This window comes from Anser cygnoides, chromosome 1 (assembly GCF_040182565.1).
Source record: "Anser cygnoides isolate HZ-2024a breed goose chromosome 1, Taihu_goose_T2T_genome, whole genome shotgun sequence".
Lineage (NCBI taxonomy): Eukaryota > Metazoa > Chordata > Aves > Anseriformes > Anatidae > Anser > Anser cygnoides.
Window position 1 is genome coordinate 12,874,229 of NC_089873.1, and position 20,621 is coordinate 12,894,849.

The 20,621-nt window shown below is 39.3% G+C and overlaps 1 protein-coding gene across 16 annotated transcripts in view; it reads left to right on the top strand.

Annotated features, from left to right (window-relative positions):
- Positions 1-20,621, top strand: part of MAGI2 (membrane associated guanylate kinase, WW and PDZ domain containing 2) — a 771,534-nt gene that overhangs the window by 738,364 nt on the left and 12,549 nt on the right. For 11 of the 16 annotated variants that reach the window (XM_048068443.2, XM_048068425.2, XM_066990180.1 and 8 more), the window contains one exon: positions 10,043-10,181. The exons of 1 other annotated variant lie outside the window; for it this stretch is intronic. In XM_048068443.2, coding sequence (XP_047924400.2) covers positions 10,043-10,181 — 139 coding nt within the window. Of the gene's footprint in view, positions 1-10,042; positions 10,182-16,048; positions 16,160-20,621 lie in introns of all 16 variants that reach the window. 4 more of the 16 variants (XM_066990186.1, XM_048068444.2, XM_048068445.2 and 1 more) reach the window with 2 other exon arrangements.

A 20,621-nucleotide genomic window follows, 5' to 3' on the forward strand; every position in this document is an offset into this window, starting at 1 on the left:
CATGCCTAATAGAAAAGTCCTTCAAGCCACCTATGAAAAAGAACAAGTTAATAATCTTGCTTAAAATGGTTTAGTATGAAGTTTTATGAATAAAATACTTAGTTGGCAGACAGGCACCATATTTAAATCTATATTTTATGGAATATTTATAAGGGTTTCCAGGTCAAAAAAAAAAAATTAATTAGCTGTAAATTCAAAAATTAAGAGTCCAGAGTGTTAGGGAAAAAATGGAGAAACCAAATTATGTGCTCTGACACCTGAAACATTTTGTCCAGCCACAGGCATAACAGAGGCAGCCTCTCTTCTGTGTTTTCCCAAGCTGCCACAAGTCAGAACTGGAAGAGGTCACCTGTGAAGGTAAAAGGATACAAATATTAGATACATTCCTACAGCCCACCATCCAACCCAGAATCCTCACTCCAAGGTCAAGCACATGAGGCTTAGGAAAGGAAATATAGAGCATGTATGAAATGATTCTTCACCTGCTATAACAACATCCAAACCTCCAGCAGTCACCATTTTACAGATTTTTTTCATGCTGGAATTTTCATGTTTAGGATCCAGAATTACTTTTAATGATTTATTTGAATGTGCTTATGCTTTTGAAATTCCTGATACACTATATCAATGAGTTTCAAAAATGAATGTTTACATTAGTATTAAAAAATATTAATAATCATAGCTACAGCATAGTAATATTATGATTGCTTCCTCATTATCCATATTATCCCTTATTCTGTTGATCAACATCATATCCACCTTTTTCCGGCCAATGTTTAGCAATCTATTTCATCTTGCTCCATAAGGGAGCTCTTCTTCACCCTTGACCATCCTCATTGGCCTCCTCTGAACCATTTGTCAGTCTATCACATTCTTCTGGAGGTGAAAGCCCTAGAAAAACTTGCAGTTTTTAAAGATATTGTTGCTCCTCAATGACTTAATGATGGTTTCTCCTTTATTCCCTATTCTTTCTCTAATGGTTAACATTCTGTTTGCTTTCTTGACTGGGCTGACATTTCAGAGAACTAACCATAAAGAATGTAAGATCTTTCTGTTCAGGGGTAATGGTTAATTTAGAGTGATTGTGTGTGTAATTTTCCACATGTACTTCACTTAGCACTTAGCACTACTGAATTTCACCCGCTGCTTTAACACACAGTATTGTGCTATTTTTCCACAGCTTTTAACATTACATTTAGATTTGACAATCCTGCATGGTATTATGTTGCCTGCAAATCTTATCACACAATCTTCAGCCTCTTCACCATGCCACTTACAAATATGCTGAGCAGAATAATCACTATGGTAAGGTCTTTTGATTGTGAAAATTGACCACTTATTTCCAGCTTTTTTTTTTCCCTTGAATTTAATCTCTTTACCTAGAAGACCCTATTCTTTCTCCCATCACAGCAGAGCCTTTACTGAAGAGTATGCTGTTAGAAGCTTTCTGAAAATGTCAGTGTACTAACCAGATCTCATTTATCTACATAGTCATTGACACCTTCAGTGGCCAGCAATAGGCCTGTGAGGAATGGCTTCCCTCTACAAAAGCCACACTGATCCTTCCCCCGTATATCATAATTATCTATGTGCCAGCTAACCTTCACCTTCCGTATTGCTTCCATCCGTCTGCTGCAATGAATGTGAGACTCAGTTGGTCATTTTCCAGGACTGTCTTTTAGGACTGGTGTCACACTTGCCACTTCCCATTCCTCTGCTACCAAGCCGTTTACCGAAGTAGGCAGCAGATTACATCCTGTAGCTACTAGTTCAGCAGCTTCATATCCAAATTCCTTCAGTCATGGGTGAGTGCCATCTACTTCTGGTGGTTTCTTCCTATTCGCTTCATCAATTTGTTCTTCAATCTTCCCACTGGCATTGCCATTGGAGCCAGTTCCTCATTCTCACCCCTCTGCTGAGCAGGCCCCTTGCAGGGTTTTGGCTGCCTTCCTCTTCAGTCAACATCAATGCAAAGAATTCACCTAATCTTTTTCCTGTGGTCTTTTCTATCTTGCTATCTTTTGAGATCTTGGTTCTCTGACAGGCTCCACACTTCTGGTATGTATGAAAGTACATTCTTAGCTCTTATGTTTTATCAGTCTCCTCCTCAGAATCTTTCTGTGGCTTATGTTCAACTTGTCAGAGTTTATGTTCTTTTCTGTTTTCCTGTTTGGATACAACTTTGGATGGAGCATTCTCCATGAACACTTATGCCTAGGCTTCTGTATAGGATCTTTAAAATCTGCTTGTCAAATCTTGAGTTCACTTTGCATTTGCTTAATGGGACGGGCTGAGTCCATCAAGAATATATCAGAAACTTTTATTTTTCCTTTTTTACAGTCTCTACTGATTCCCATCCATGATTGCAGTGGTGAAATAGCTATTAACATTACATTATTCTACACTGAGTCATCCTAGCTCTGTTTAAAAATGTACTGGTATATACTTTTCTCTAGTAAGTTAATGAATTTCCCTTTTATCTTTGACATCTTTAATTCACATATACATGGATTATTTTGCAGCGATGCTGCCGAAGGCTTCAGATGTTCTAGAATACCATAAGTCCCCTTAGTTGCCCACCACTGCAAACGCTATTTTCGTTCATGCACGCCCCATTGTGCACAGACATTCAGTTATGCATTTTCCAGTTTCCAAGTTCTCTTTCAGTAATAAAATTTTAAATTTCTCCCTCTCTCAGAAAAAGGTGAAGAGGAGGCTTCCCTGCTCAAACAGCTGGATGGCCATCGAAGAGAAGAGTTTGTGACTCAATACCTTCATGGGTGGTTGCTTCAAATAATGCAAGGCACACAGCCTTGTAATTCCTCCAAAGAGAAATGTTGTTTCTCTTACCAAGACATCCAAGCCACACGCACCTACAATACACTTGAGGAAGTCCAAGACTAGAAATACACCAGGCTATACATTACATGTGGCAGTACAAATCCTCTGCCGTGAGGAAATTTGCACAGCAGATACCCAGCCTGTGTCTAACTCCAGGCAGTGATATCAGGGCTTGACATCACTTGGAAATTCACCAAAATAGATGTTCTGGAGTTGCTATGTTGTTCAGTTTCCAAGTACAGACAATCTCTCAGCTTTTTGGACTCATTAACAATAACAACAGCAACAAATAATATGAAAAAAAAAGTTCAGTTATAAAAATAGAATGCCCATATAAAAAGGAATTAAGTGTAATTAGTCTCTTTCCTGAGGTTTAATTAGAAAATGCATTAATAAAATGACAGATAGCAATGCCCTCTGCACAAATCGTTTGAGGCTGCTTTTATCATTAGATTTCCTCATTTAACATGGAATGAAAATGTGCATATGCAATTAATTTCATTTTGTGCAACAGGGAACTATACACCTGCTTAGAGACAGTTTCTTACAAGCTGGCAAAAGCAAATGTACATAAGGCTATCGCAAGTGGTTTAGTAGTATGTTTGAACAAGGAAAAACTTTTATTACAGTAAAGCTATGTATGTTTCCTACTGTTTTTGTCTACTTCTCAAATTTTGTTTGTATGTGCTGACTGGCTTTTTTTTAAACAAGACAGGTAATAATTACTATAAAATATGGCCAGAACAAAGACTCTGCAGCAAAACTCACATGTAATAGCAGCTCTTTATTCTAATGATTCAGAGAAGCTTTACAATTTTCTTTCTAATTAACCTATCAATAGTGATGTCACTTAAACACTCCTTAGGAATATTATCTTCTCATTATTGCCAGAAAACATGCTGCCCAATTTTATAGCTCAGTTGTTCTTATGCATGGATAGAGAGTCTGAATTAACTTGAACTGAAACAGATTTTGTTAAGAGACATTTCCCATACATACAAACTACTTTCATAAATACATTTAAATTGTTAATATTCAACTTTAAAAGCATTAAGCAGAGGGAAGCATTCAGTGTTTACTTTGTGCTTGGACACTGTAAGAGTGTAAGAGAAGCATTCTTCTTATCGAATGCCATCGGGTCAGGAGAAGCACTGGTAGATGTGGGTAGGCATTTATATCAAAGTGAATGAAAATTCAGCCAGGGCCACGTTTGATAGGAAGAAAGAAGCACAATGAGAAATTAATGTGTGCAAAAGTTGCCAGATTCATAGCTGGAGAGTGTTTCTTCATAATAAACACATCTCAAGCAACAGACATGCATGCTTCCCCAGCCAACTTGCCAGCCTTCAGCTGGTGGGAACGTCTGATCGCTCAGGCTTTGTCATCTCTGCTGAAGACTGCCAGGAAGGTCACAAATCAGAACTGATACCATTTTTCAGGGGGTGCCACAGGGCCTGCCTGTTGGGAGCAGAAAGGGATCCGTTGGCTGGTTTGCATGCCTGGCCACCAAACCGCATTCAGCCTGCATTCTTACAGCTCCACACACAGACCCCATGCAACAACACCTTCAAGTTAACGTTTATTCTAGACAGCCAAAGGCAGTCTGTGGCTTTGTGACATTAAAATGTTGGGTTTCAAGTGCTGCACTCTCAAACCTTTTGTGTGCTGTTTGTGCATATAAAACTTGGTGATTAGGATGCACGCATCCTCTCAGGCTGTCGTGAAAAAATTACACCTGAATGGTGTGGGAGTTGAAGGTGCAATTTTAGGGATGGCTAACTCCACAGACTTTTGGAACTATTTTTTATGTTAATTTCTTGACAAAAAAAAAAAAATGAAATCTGTAAGTGCAAAGTGACAGAGAAACCAAATACCATGCAAAATGATGATGTTGCGACATTGAAGCTTATCTTTTGGAATATCCTGGTGTCTCATGTGAAAAGCTTTATATCTCCACAAAAGGCGGCTTGCTGAAATGACTCTTATAAATAAGGGACTGATATTCAAATGTGTCACTTTCCATGAAAGGAGCTAATGCCACAGGGTCATACCCAATAAAGGATTCAGACAGTCAAAGCTTGATGCTACAACACCTGTTAGGTGGCTGGTGTCCCATTAGATGCGGAAGGAAGATAAAATGTGTCAGAATGATATACAAGCAGTCTGCAAGAAAAGTGTAAAAGGTAACAAGGTAACATAAATATATTAAAATAAATATGAAGAGAAGGAAAGTACAGGTCCATCACTCACTGAGAATGTGGAGGAGGCTGAAATATTCAGTACTTTCTTTCTATCAATCTTCGTTGAGATATACAGAAGGACCATTTTCTGAACAGTACACCAATTTCAACAAAAAGAAATGGGTAGAGATAAGATTAAGGAGAAAACTGCTTAAAGAATTTTAAGATTCAAGTCAGCTGAACTTGTTGATGTTCACATATGCTCAATGATTTAGAGAAAGTAATTTCTAGACTATTAGTAACAATCTCCAAGAACTCGTGGAGGACAAGAAAGTTGGTAGCAGACTAGAGAAAAGCAAACACATCCCTTGCTTTTAAAATACATTAACAGACTAAAATTCGTTTAACTTTCATTCTCAGAAATAATCCGTGGCAAGTTATCAAAAAGTTGAAAAAAATAACATATAAGTTGTGAAAAACAAACCTTGTCATATCAGTCTAGTTTTCTTTTTTATTTTCATTTTTATTTCTTTGTGCAAAAATGGGATAGAGAAGGTATGAGGCATCTTCCTTTCACCTTTCGAAAGTACCTTGTAGGAAATTCAGTCAGGATGGGGAAATAATGACCCTCAAAGGACGTTCTGAATGTTTTGTTCCTGAAGTAGGATTACAAGTGTGAAATTACAAGTGTGGTTCTGAAGAGTCTGTGATGAAACCAGCTCAATTCAATAATTTCATCAATAACTGGAGACTTATTGGTAAATAGTAACATTTCTTAATGCCAAGAGGTTATTAGTCTTAGAAGGCTTTGAGGAACTGACTTAGATTTCAAAATGAACTTTCCATACTGAAGCACTCAATATGACAAAATTCACTGAAGTGCACTGTGTTTCTTTAAGGGTAACGAAATTAGATGTGCAATTTAAAATAGGGGATAACTGTCTAGATAAGACTGCAGGGTATAGACTTGGAATCATAGAATCACAGAATCACAGAATGGTTTGGGTTGGAAGGGACATTAAAGATCACCCAGTTCCAACCCCCTGCCATGGGCGGAGACGCTTCCCACCAGCCCAGGCTGCCCAAAGCCCCATCCAGCCTGGCCTTGGACACCTCCAGGGATGGGGCAGCCACAGCTTCTCTGGGCAGCCTGTGCCAGGGCCTCACCACCCTCAGAGTAGAGTCCAGGATAATCATGAGTCACAAATTTGGTGTGCTACAAACATGCAAAAATCTTATTCTTGGAGCATTATTAACAAGAGTGTTTCTCCCATAGGGAAGAATTTTATCACTTTGATCAGTTTTGCCTACCCCCTAGTATAATATTATCTCCATTTTGGAGACTGTGTACAGACTTGGAAGTACCCAGAAGAGAATTACCAAGAAGAGGTCATGTGTGGCATAAAACTACAGGAACCAGTCTCTGATCCTGAAAAGAGAGTAATGAGGATATGCTGTAAGAGGAACTGGGTTCTTTCTGGCCTGCTTATCCTCGCTTAGCCTTACCTCTGGCCTCACCTTGGTACAACTTTAATATGTGGGTATACCGGAGCTCCTCTTCAACAATCACTGGGTTTTAAAAAGGCAGAAATAGCCCCAGAACAAAATTCCAGGTCTTTCCCTCTCTCAGTGAGTGATCTACACTAGCAGTATCTGTCAAGAGTCACACGAGAAACATTTGCTTTAAGACAAGGTTTTGCTTTCTGAAAATAGCTGCCTGAGCAGAGAGAGAGAGAGACAGCCTCCTGTATCAAACATCACAGGGCTGGGGGAAGGCAGGGAGGTTTTAAATGTTAACTGGGAAAAAAAAAAAGAAAAAAAAAAAAAAAAAAAAAAGTGAATAAGAACCCACACCTTATTAGACACATGGGAAACCAATTCTCAGTCAGGGTTTTCTCTTTTGTATGAATTCCCCAGATAGGGGGAAGTCTAACTGAAGCTTTTCTCAGGGCAAGAGTGTTCATAACATTTCTCTTCTGTGTTGTTTTTCTTATCTAATCACAACTGGGTTTGTGCTGCACAGGCAGTATAATTCAGTTACACATCAGTCAGCCACAAGACACAAATGCATGGAAAACAATTAACCCACTGCTCCTGCCACTATTTATTCTCACTCTGGTCTCAAATCTTGTAATGGAAATTTCAGAGTACCTAATTTTTACATACTTGTTTCTCTCCCCTCCTTCAGTCACATAACCGGAATGCTAGGCTTTAATATTCTTTTTTTTAAGTTTTCCAAGGTTATTTGCACATATGATTTTATATTAAAAAGGGGGAACTATCAAATCAGCTACTTGCTGACTATAAAGAAAAAAAAAATCTACTGAAATACAGAAAAGGTTACACTAATACAGGATAGTTCCTGTATATTGACCAATGAGAACAGAATAAAGGCAAACAGCAAGGGAAAATGTGGCATTAACTTAACCTTTTTACATATTAAACTGTATTAAAATCTCCTCCTGTCTTTCTACTCAGGAGTGTAGAAGATTTTATTTGAAGGACTGTGCGTGCACTGAACAGCTTTCATCATTACTCATTTTAAAGGCTATATATCAAGGAGTGTTAAAAACACCTCCTTCATTTGATCTAATCTGGCACTTCTTCTCTCAAAACATGCTAACAAGATCATTTTAAATACCTTCTGCAAAACATGGTATATCCAGGCAACATGGCTCAAAAAGGAGCTATCTTTAAGCCTTTGCAAAATCTGACTTGACTTTTATAGGATTTCTATGAGGATTTAATTGTTTCATGACATTTAGAAGCAGGTTTTCCCAAACTGGTGGAATTTTGTCCGTGTTTGGCCTTACTAACATCATTGCGGGAAGAGTACAATAAATCCATCTTTCGTGTTTGTGCTGCAGAAGTGGCAAGAGGGATTTCCTGGTTTCGTTTTGAGTGTGTGCAGCAGCTACATCCTACCAGCGCTGCAAAAGTCAGGGTGACACAAACAGACCTGCATGGCCAAACCCAGTGGAGATCACTGCATGATCCGAAGAGCACCTCTGCTGCATGTCACATTGGCCTCGATGTCATCAGAAGTGTCTAAAAACCTGTACTGCATGCTACATCCATGTCCATTCCTCCTAAAGGAGACAATCCTCTAAGAAAGAAATTTGCGCTGCAGAAATAAGGCCTTTTGACACTAAATAATCCTGATTTTTTTTCCTCCACTGCTCAGCCTACAGAAAATAAAGAGCACGATAGCAAGGCTCAGAGGTTTTATTCGGATCAATGACTTTTTAGTTAAATAAAGTACAGAAAGAGATTGTGTACAGTATCCTGGGAGAGTTCTTAAAATAGGCTGCAACTCCTATTGACAAGGTACGAATTCTTATAGAGAAACACTGCTGTAGTGCTTTTAGTAACATCCTTTCTGTCTCTGAACAAAAGTAGGGACTAGATGACTTCTTGACATCCCTTCCAGTTTTCTTTGATGCTAGGAGTCTTGTTGACATTTCATATTATGCACATTTATTTGGTAAATACTATATTTCAGACTCAGGAAGGAAGGAAAGCCTCTGGAGGATTACGCTTTCAGTTGACAGAAATACAATAGTAGCAAAGAAAGTGTATAAAACAGAAAACGTTTCAATGTCCAAGGCCAGCAAAGAGCTGGTTTTGTCAGGAGAGGCTTGTAAGAGGAAAGGGAAGTACCCATCATCTTGAAAACTGTATAGCCTCTTTAAAACCCTCTCTCAGATGTGTGCAGCATCGCTCTTTTAGTGAGTTGGACCTGCACAGCTCCCCATGGTGAGGAGGCTGTAGATGCAGACCAAGGCAGGTGCGATCCCGCCGAGCAGATGTGCTCTCGTGACACTGATAAATGAGTTTGCTGAGCCCACCCAGCTGAGACCCTCGAGCAGCTCTTGGATGCACGTCACCTGGACCCACACTTCTGCCGCCACCAGGGTCTTCATGCGAGTCAACAGGGCTTGGAGGCATCAGCAGTGCAGCTGCAAAACCTTCAGTCCAAAGGCTGTGGCGCTGCGAATGCTGGCCTGGAGTGTCACCTCGCCGTGCTGCCCACTGAACCGTCTCACAAAACAAGTGTGTGGCCGTGGTGCTGCACTACCAAGCAAGCTGTACAGCTGCTGCTTGCTCCACGTGCTGCCTGCTGTGCTGACCACGCAGAGTGGAAAGCAAGTGCTCCCCTATTCAGTGAGGGGGTTTCTAGCATCCAAAGCCAGTTCTTCTCACTGAGCAGAGCAGAGGCAAAACATCCCAGCGGGATGCAAGGCGGGGAAGGAGATCGGGGTGGAAGGTAGACACATACATCAGTGCCCTGCTTCACAGCCAGAGAAGTAGAGGCAGAGAAGTACTGATGAGGCTAACTGACTGCAAAGCCAGCAGGGAAATCAGTGGCAGAAATCTGTAATCAGAGCTGTGGGGACTGCTGCTCTGAATGGACATCCCAGCAAAAACCACCTGTGGGTAAATAGTTCAAAACGTGCTCCTGAGAATCCAGAAAACGTTCATGGTCTGTGCAGTGGCAGCCACAGCAGCTTACCTTTCCTTCTTTCGTAGCTTGCTTCATAATAACTCGAAATCTGGTGTGAAACTTTGCTACCAAGATTTGGCTAGTCCAATGGCAGATCTCAGTATTTGCACACTGACCCTCTCTTTTCTCTATGAAAACAGCCAGTTACATGCAGCAACACTCTTCTCAGGCCAGCACAACACTGCAAGCTGAAGTGTAGCATGGGTAGCATGTTTCTAGTGATTCCAACATATCAAGTGGTTCAAAAAAACCTCTTACGTATACAAGGCACAATACAGGTTATAAGCACGTTACACTGATTTCAGCAGAAGATGAGCAGCATTTGATACACCCCATTCAGAATCCATCTCGGAGGTTATTTAATCTGCCCGTGATATCCCTCAGACAGACAGGAACAAATTTGCCTTGATGTGTCTGTCTGTCATTCAAGTAATCTGTGATCCATTGAATATGTCTCTTTCTGAAATGCTCATTTTCCTGCAATTCTGTCTGACTCAATGTTCTTCTTACCTGACAGGTAGGAGATCAAATAATTGAAATCAATGGAGAAAGCACAAGGGACATGACACATGCCAGAGCAATAGAGCTAATCAAGTCTGGTGGCAGGAGAGTGCGACTGTTGTTGAAACGTGGAACAGGCCAGGTCCCTGAATATGGTGGGTTTTCATCTTTACATATTTCTATGTGCATGCACCTATATAAATTTGCTTTGGTGTTAAGTAGCAGTTGCAGACTGATATATTGTCATGTGCTGGGGCACATTAAGTATGGACTTAAGTACTTACCCAAGTACAGGTGGAGTTATTCACATTTAAGTGTTTTCTTGGCGCAAGGCCCTATATGCGTACATCACTGTCCTCTGCTGCCCTCCTGACACAGGCAATGGCTTAGAAGATGTGCATTGGAGGAAGCACTTTGAACTCTTTAGGGGACATCTCTGAGTGTGCTGGGAGTTGCTGATTTGCCTTTAAGCTGTCCTTTCCTTCCTCTATTGGTACTTCTCTGAACATTTTGAGTCACAGCAGCTCAGATTTAAACTCAAAGCATTAAAAAGAATATGCTTCCATGATAACCTCACCCACAGTATTATCTCTGACAATATACACAGATGATCAAGTAGAAGTTAACTCTCAATAGAAAAGGAGACTGCTCAACATGGTCAGAAAGTAAGATCCATTCTTCTCACATTTTGTTTCTGGGACTTTTTCAAATATCTCAGACTGTGAGTCATTTAGATGATATAAGATCTTATTTCACTACTGAAATGACAAGAAATAAAAATAAATTATCCAAAGATCATTCAAAGACCAAAAAAAAAAAAAAACTTTTTGAATGGAAATCAAGTCTTACAGGTCTTACTCTAAAATACAGCGTGACAATGTCATATATTTACATAAGTTCTATGATGTCCAAAACGGAGCCTTAAATATCTCAGCAAAAGGTTTGGTTTTTGTTTTTGTAAATGATCGTTCCTTAACTTCCTTATGCTAGAACATACAAATTCCTTTAAATTTTTCTAATGTTCTGTTTGAAGTTCCGACATAATTTCCTATTAAAATCAGTAATTGCAGTACATATGAAAATGCAAAGTAATACTTAGGCTTAAATGTAGGTTCAAGTCAGCTTTTGCTGTCAACACAAATTCAATACCTCTATTGGAGACATTAAAGTCAGTTCCAATGAAAGCCAGTGCTTTGCCAGCTGTCAGTCTATGTAGTAATTGTACCATTTTCCCCTCTCAACTAGAGACAATCCTGTAGCTGAGGCAATACTTGGCAAAGTGTTGGTTGCATTTTTACCAGCTTTCAGGAGTTTCTGGGCTCATCTGATGATAAAGTCAGTCAGTCATAATTTTTGTGAGTGGGAACAAAGCCAAAATAGCTAACAGTGATTATGATAAATTGGCATAAAGATATTTAATATCAATTTTAGCCAATATACAACCCCTCCAGGGAGACCTCCAGCAGAGGGTCAGATCACCTCCAAACCTTATTTGTAGAGAGAGGTGCAACATTTTTAATGAAAGAACAAACAAAAGTCCATGACTGACTTAGCAATAGTAATCCTTCTCAAATAGCAAAGGCATGTACCAGCCCTTCTCTCATCCCTTGGAAAATGATTTAATATAATGGGGGTCACAGGAGACTGCTAAGAGCAAAGAATCCATACCAGACCTGATTACAGTTCAGAGCCTTTCCAAATCTGACTTTCTTAAGATCCCAGTTCTGGATGGCTCTTAAAGCTAGGCTTATGGGGGATCTTAAAATAAATGTATATGTTTATGCAATCTTATAGATCTGTACCTTATTCCAGAGTCATAAGACATTGTAAATAGATGGAAAAAATGTTCTGTGTATATAGCATTGTTCTGGGAAAACAAATCCCCCAACAGGTGTAAAAGAGCACAAGCTTTCCCTCCCCCCAAAAATACCCAAGTAGGAAATACAAACAAACCGCTACAAATATGGGCACAGCTTGGAGTGATAACAGAAAAAAATGATGTGACTTCACAGGACTGTTTAAAGCTTTGCTCACCATTTGAAAAGTCATTTGAAAGGCTTAGAGGAAAGGCTGTGTCAAAATGCAATGACTGCAATATAAGCACTAAGGCACTTACTTGATTTGGTGTTGGGAGTCAGTAGGTCAAGGTGATGGTTGGACTTGATGATCTTGAAGGTTTTTTTCAACCTAGATTGTCTTATTCTATGATTCTGGTTCTATGATTCTATAATATTTGCCAAGGGGAAAGAGTTAAACATTTTCCTAGCTGCACATCCAGCTTACTGCTCCTTATGAGAGAAGAACTAAGCAACAGTGCTTGAAATCCATGTTTACCTGCTGCACTGAAAAGCAGTGGAAGTGTTCAGAAATTCATTTGTAGTGTACACACAACCTACAGAAAGCATAATAGCAGAGCGTAACATCTGCATGTCTGCAGTTCTTAATGTGAGCATGACACAGGCAGATAAATGTTAGGACTCTGTCCAGTCTAGTTAGAATGGAAACAAAATAAGAAGATGAAATTATCTGAGATCTAGGTCATTTCCAAAACAACGAGAAGTGTTATGAGAACAAAAAAAGGTGCACATAAAAATCAACAGCACCCTCTTAGGAAGTTGAAAACAGAAAATAACAAATAGAAATTATTAAAACCAAAGGGCATTCCTCAAGAAAGCCAGAACCTCAAAGATAAGTCACTGCACTGCAAAGAGCATCTGTCAGCATACTGATGACAGATTTTTTTTTTCCAAATAGTGGGAAACTGAACACAAAGAAGATTGTGACGATAACTCAAGGACAAAGTGGTCCTGAGGACATCAGACAAATTAGTCCAAACTTAGTAGTTCCCTTTTCATCCTACCAGAACCGTACAATTGAGCTGTAACAAGACTAATTGCAGATTTTACTGAAAGAATCAGCCTTTTTTATTTTTAGCAAGCACATGTCAGAAATATTCTTATCATCATCAATGTCCAGTTCTACAGCCCCTCAGTGGGAAATAAGACTTGGTTGAGTATCAAAATGCAAGGCTGTAGGACTGAGCTGGCATTGCAACGGTGGTATGGTGCAGAAGAGTAGGGAGGAATACAAACACAGAGGAGGGGTATCAGGATCCTTTCCTGGCTATTCTCTCTCATTCTCTGACAAGTGAAAAATCAGGGCTTCCCAAGTCAGCTGTAGTAATGCTGCATTTTGAGACCTTTCCAACAGCAGTGACATTCAGACTCATGGCATTAAGAAGGAAGCTTACCTAGAACAGCTGAAACCAAATGGCCAAAAAATGCCACATTGTTGTCTTTCAGTCTTCAACTTTTTATTTGTGCAATATAACTAATTCTTCTTAAACTCCAGAACCATTGTTCTGTTAGTGCAAAATATGACAGTATGCATTTAAGTACAAGAAATACCAGTGTAGGAATGATGATGTGATTGGCATCAGTAAAAGCAGTGTAAAGGAAAAGACATCGATGATAAGAAAGTGATCAGTGAAACAGAAGAATGTGTATTGAAAAGTAGAAAGCATTCAGCAAAGAAACTGAAAGCACCCCTGTGAGGGTGTAAATCTCCTGAATGAGTTATGTTTGTTTATACCACCTGGAAATCTGTCCCTATAAGTACATCCCAGGAAAACCTGGATGAGCTGAGACATTGCTTAAACCTGGGGGAAGGAATAGAGTGTTGCAAATGCACCATTTACCTCAAGTCTGGCTGCTGATTGTGCTTGGAAACAAATTCCAGAGATCCCAGAGCCCTTCAGAGAGAAGTCCCCACGTAGCCAGAAATCCTATGCTAGCGTGCCCTCCTCTATCAGAATTTATGTGAAGGAGAAGGGATATGATTAACGTTCTGAAACGGAATCTGATTTCACAGCAGAGTGCAGCAAAAGAAGCTTAGAAAACAGATGTTTTGTCAGCCAGAATCTCAGAACATATTTACTGAGGATAAGGATAGCCAGAGAAACTGGGCTTCCACAGAAGGTGAATTACCACAGCTCATCCAACCCCAAAGAACAGCAGCATCGTGTTTCATAGGAAATAGCCTGCCAGATATGTTCTTCAAAGAAGCAAGACCATTGTGAGAAATTGGATTACTGTGCAAGAAATAGTAGAGGTGCTGCTGGGGATCCCAACCACGTAGCATGCGTAGTGCCCAGGGAGCCCTGCTGCAGGGAACGTGAGGTCCCGCACACACCACGAGACAACATTCACAGCCAAAGCTGTTCCTCTGAGCACTTCTCAGCCCAGCATTAAATACGACTTGATTAAAACAGCAGACCAAGATTTTTTTCTCAAAATGGCTGCTTAATTCCCTATTTATGCATCTGCCTGAGAGGTTATTGACTTCAGCAGGAGATACTGGGTGCTCACACTGTGGGAGCCTAATTACAGGCACTGTATTTTACAGGCCTTAGCCATTGCTGTACAAACACCATCACAAACACATCTATATTGCGCAGCCAAGCATTAGGATGAAGAGGCATCCCTAAAGGCAAGATGTGGGAAAAAAACGTTCACAAAATCCGAAGATAGTAACATTCAAGTTTAAATAAAACTAACAAATTGCAGCCTCCCCATCCAGCAATGAGCTCTGCAAGAGGCAAGTTAACTCTAATGACAGATCAGCCCCAGGAAGCTACAGTTTTCTCTGAGAACAACCACTATTTTTCTCTAAATATCAATGGAAGAAGGTCCCTAGAAAAACATGTGATAATGCAATCTTAGTCTCAGCAGCCCTGGCAACTTGCTTTTTCCGGCTTGCTGCTCCTAGCATTTCCTTTTATTACACAAAACTACATTAAAATACGTAAGTAGTTAGAAAGGATCTCAAAGTAATAAATTTTACAGCCAAATAACTGCAAACAAGGCAAAAAGGTGAAGGACTCTGAGGCATGGTTAGACCTTGAATGGTGACTTGTGGGTGGACTCCATCCCTCCAGCAAGGCACAACCTCCATCCGCAGCCTGCTTCCCTTCTGGTGCTGAAGAGGGAGGAGAAACACTGAACCTGTGAGGAACATCTAGACGAAAGCTGGTTTGGTTCCCTTCCCGCTTTCACAGCAGGACTTTAAAACCATACTTTCTATCAAGTTTGGTAGTTTCCCATTTGGTGTTAAGTTGCCTAACACCTCCTGCAGAAAGCTAGAAGTTTTAGAGACTCCAGCCCATTCACAGCAAGGTTTTTGAAAGCCTTTCCATTGCCCTGCCCTGGAAATCTGGGTCTGGCCTTGTACCCACTGTGCCTGGAGGACCAGAGTCAGCAAGGTCTGGTGAACAAGAGGTCTGTGTCTCATGGCTGGTTGGCACTTTATGGCTCTGCACAACGGTTGTTCCTCACCTCTCTCTTTCCCCTTGTTTGGCATTGTTAAAAGACATGTCCTGTTAAAAAGACATGTATCATTGTGTGTTTTCAAGATACGTTGAGGCTAAATCATGTACAAAACTCACCCTGTTGGTTTAAGACATGATTTTGCAGAGCTAGTTTAGATTCATTTTTGATTATTTAAGGGAGGACAAGTTGTGTACATAACAAGTAAAGTTTCAGTATACACAAAGTCATTGCTGGTTAACAAACAAAACATACAAGTTACTTAGCAGCAAGCCATTTTTGAAGGGTCTTGAAGAAACTCAGTTCATGTTTGAGCACTGCCCCACTGACTAAAACAAAAAAATGTCAGAGTTGTTACCAATGCAAGGATTTTTCATAGATTTTGGCGCAGTTCTGATTTTTTTAAACCCTTTGCTTTTCATTTGTTATAACTCCTTCAAAAAGCACCTCAAGATGTACTCCATATCCACAGTCCAAGTGACTCTACCTCCTGAATATATATGCATAGTAGTTGAAATTATTCACTAATATTTAGACTTACAGCATGCTCATTTGTCTTGGCTTTACAGAAATACTTCTTTCCTGTTACATAAAAGCTTTTTACTCGGTTGTTCTAAGCATACTAAGAATTCTCTGCTCTAACAATAGTGAAATATCTTTATGTCACTGGTTCTGTTAATTCTAATGATTGGTCCTAGGCTGTTCCTCCCCTTCCTTTAGGAATGGTACCTTCCAGTCTCTCCATGTGCATGAAAAGTGACAAGCATGGGTCCCCATATTTCTACTTATTGGGCCACCCTAAAGACACGGTTTGTAAACTCTGCATGTATATTATCTTTCTCTAATATGCTTTTGTTTCTCGCAATTGTTAATTGAGTCTTTTCCAGCTTTTTCTGACACACTAGCTCTCTAAGTAGTTTCTAAGCATTCAGCTCTCCTCTCTTAACAGATTATCTTAGATATCGAAGCACCCATGCATTTTACAAATGTCTTTTAATATACTACATCATTTATAGATGGTTCTTTAAGTTCCACTACTGCTAGTGCAGGAAACACATCCATAAGTCTGCCATATATCTGCTTGTTCTCATTACAAAAATTAATGGTATGAATATGACATTTCAGGTAGCAAACCTTAAACTATGGAGAGTCAAAGCCATAATTATCCTCTTCCTTATGGTACTTGGCTTGCAAAAATATTAGTGATTTGAAGGTGGAAGTTAGATAATGATCTCAAACCATATTTATATGCAGCCTCTTGAAGAAATAACTAATGTAAAATTGAAGACTGTTTGGAACAATCTGTAATGCAATACGCATTTTTTAAACCCGGTGGCTATGCTGAATTTACACATAGCACTTTGCACTTGATTTCAAGCTATTTTCTTCATAAATCAGATCCTACTGCACAGGTTGTTCAGATACATCAAATTTGTAATACATGGTCATGGACCAGAAATGATACCTGGAAAGGAAAGGAAAAGAAAAATGTATTTTTCATATTTTTTATTGATTGCTGTCATCACAGAAAACTCAGAAGTGTTCAGATGAATTCAGTCTCCCTACTGTTATTGACTTTGCACACTGTAGTATATTTGCTATAATTATAGGGCAAGTCTCACGCTATTGAAGCAGACAGATTGGAAATAGAAAGGAAGCTATTCCCAAAGGTATTCTCCAGCCTCTGTGCTTTGAGCTGCTCCTCCAGTATAACCCCCATCGGCAAGCTGTGTTTAAGTGACCAATTTGGGGCATGCAAATCAGGATAATCTAATCAATTGCTTGCAGGTGTTTCCAGTTACAGGTTATTTCCAGCTTGTGTGTACAAGGAAGAATTTTCAGAAAGCAGACATGCCCCTGTATTTTGCTAGTGCAGAACTGGACACATCTAGAGGCCATCTGAAAAATTGCACCAATGTAGTTCAAGAGTTTGTACTGTACACCGGTGTCTTTCCCCACCAGAGACTAGTCTGAGGAACTTCTTCATTGCTGTGAGGCCTGTGTAGTGTAAAAAGCTGAATTGCACCAGTCCTTGCAGTCTTCCCTACCTTACTTCTTCTTTGCTGTCTTTGGCACAAAAAAGAGTAGGTCAAAGAGATCATGAGGATAGAAGTCCAGCCTGGTGGTAGGGCCAGTTTGCAAGTCTCAGTTGTCACACATAGGATGCTCAGTGAGTTGCAGTTCCACCACAAGTGTTAGACATTAATAACCATTACTTTCTATGCATTACCTTTATTATTTTTTTCCTCCTGTAGCATAACAGACACAGGAAATAAGTCTTCCTGAAACAAGTAGAAATGTAAATCCTCTATAAATGTATCTTAAGTCAGTTGTGCACAGTCACTCAGATGATTATGTATTGGGCAGGAAGTTTTGGGACAGAACTTTTTCCCAGCAAAATAAGTCCATAAATCAAAAGTAATTCATTTTGGGTCAACACCAAAACCAAAACACCCGATTGATTTAAATAATATATATTAAAAAAAAAAAAAAAGTAATGTCAAGCCAAATCAAAACATCTGTGTTATAAAATGTATTGCTTTCAGGTGTTTTTAATGAAGCAATTTGGTGAGTCAAGGAGGGATTTTTCCTAAAGAGACAGTTTTGCAGGGAGGCTGCAACTAAAATGGTGACTGTGCCACCTTCATAATCAAAGGCACATCTATTAGAGCACTGACCAAGGATGTGAATCAGATTTCCTGTTGCAGAACAGATATAAACTTTCTGGCATGTCTTAGGAGAGGCCCCTACCATAAGATTATAGGGCAGCCTGTTATGAGTCTGCATTTCTCTCATGGAAGTTGTTCCATTTTGTATAAATCATTATTTATTGAAGAAGATCAGTGGGCTTTCCTGAGGTTAGATATAACACAGGAGACATGCAGGTGCTGGAAGGTAGTTTAGAAAGTACACCCAGATCAAGTGACATCTGGCTAAATTCTGTGCTTTCTTGCACCATGGCTTTGGTAGCCCTAACTAATGACAATTGCATTTATATTTGCAAAAATACGTGAACAATTTGGGAGTTTGTGTTTTTATTGTTTGGATATAGAAAATTTCCAGCCTTCAGAAATCTCCAGTTAGCTGCAAACCAAAATCTTCAAGTTCTTTAGCTCTGATAGTATGTCAGAAGCTTTTATCTTTGTATAATACAAGGCTAAAGCATCTTGGTCTGTACATTTAAGACAGATAGCCCTACCTGTTCAGAGTACTGATTAGATAATCCAATTCATCCTACTTTTAATACTCACTTTACAAATCTCCAGAGCTGAGGTTGGCTGTTAGTTGAAACTTGAACTAGCCCATGTATCATTCATCTGATGTGAGTGCAAAAATCAATAGTCATTTTGGAAAAGTGCCCTTTCCTTCTGCGACCACCTTGATGGAACTGCAAACATTCATTCATATTCATGTTGCATTTCCAATACCACCTTGTTATTTCTAGCAACACCAACTTAATTTCAGGAACCTGTGGTGTGTAAAAAAAAAAAAAGTATCAAAATACTGGTTAATAAAATTGGCCTAAAACCATCAGGCAATTTGAATATGAGCTCCCAAAGGTTCTAGCTGTTTTATTGCTATGGGTAAAAACTATTCAAGGACAAAATTGAATATTAAAATTTGTTTTGCAAACATGTCCTTAGTTTTTAATAAATATGTAGCAGCTGGCAGGAAAGTAGAACATCCTTCTGTTAAATAACAGTATATGTGTATATATATGTACAACAACTTTCTATTTTAAAAGATATATAGACCTTTTTCATAGGTATCCCTTGATACAGAAATAGAAAACAGTTTTGAAAGGAAGAGAGACAGATGGGAAGACTTTCAGAGTTTTGTGGCTATGTTTTTTGAGCTTCTAGTGAAACGATCCCATTTCCTGACATTTAAATGCAGAAATACCAAGTCTGTTCCATAGTCCTAAATGTTGCTTTTGCAATTACACCTCTAGTGATTTTTGGCCAGTCCAGCTGAGTTCTCTAACTCACACTTCCCCCATCTGTATAATGGGAATAGTAATATTTACTTACCTATCTCATGAGAGTGTTATGGGGATTATTAATTTAATGCTTGAAAACCACTTTAAAGATTAAAATTCCTAGTTGACTACTCAGTATTATTATTAAAGCAAAACCTCACTAATCCACATGCATTATAATCCACACCAAAATTGGCAGTGTTCCCCCACATCTGAGCAAAGATTTAATATTAAGGGTGTTGAGCAAGTTCTCTTATTACTAAGGCTTAATTATTATAACACAATATACTGGAGTAGCTTTACTAATGTGGTGTAAAGTGTAGCTAATTACAGCTAAACTACAGTAGCTAAAACAGATGAACAAACATTATCCTTGGCTTTGTTCATGTAAACTGGCAGTCAGACTTACCAGCCAAAGAAGGGGAAAGTCCCACTCACAAATCTTTTTCTAAGAATTATTTTTGCTCTCTTCTATATTTCTGTTCAGTTGATAATATTGGATATAAGCACACAAAATAAAAAGACTAAAAGAATGCAACCATCTCACCCAGTCTCCACTGCATCAGTTTTTCCTTTCTTCTTTTAACCAGAGAAATAGGAAAAACTGGAATTCGGTGATACTTACTGTGTCTTTGTAATTTGCCATAGGACTAAGTCCAGTCTTCTGCTGTTGCAGCATATCAAGAGATAAAATCCCTTTCCTGTTGTGAATGTCTCAGTCCCTCTCATTTCCAAGTTCACACTGGGAATAGCACTCCATGGTGCTGTTCATCAGTTAGCTTCCCTATGTCTCTGTGATGATATCCTTACAATTTAGAGCTCCATATGGACAGGGAAAGTATGAAGACACAAGTAGTTATTCCTGTTGCATGGCCCAATAGTTCTTATAGCAAAGGTCATGCAGTAAAACCCATTCCACGTTTCTTCCACGCAGCCAGTTTTCTGTAATGGCATGTATTTCCCCATAAGAGCAGAGCTGCTCATCTGTATTTTGACATAAAGAGTGATTTGGAGGGGGTCAAACTTCACACTCAACTGGAAGGATGCCAAAAATGTTGCGCACCCAACTCTGGCTTGAAATACACAAGAACATTTTATCTTTGTGTGTCCCAATAGTCTCTATCTCTAAAAATATCAACTGTACTTGGGATACGGTGACTTTGAACTCATTTAAGTGACATGTTAAGTGATCTGTGGTTATCCAGGTGTAAAAGGTCTTGCTTTTTAGCTCACTTAAAAGAAGCTATAAACAGCAGTCAGCTCTTTTAGAGACAGCAGCACACCTATGAAAG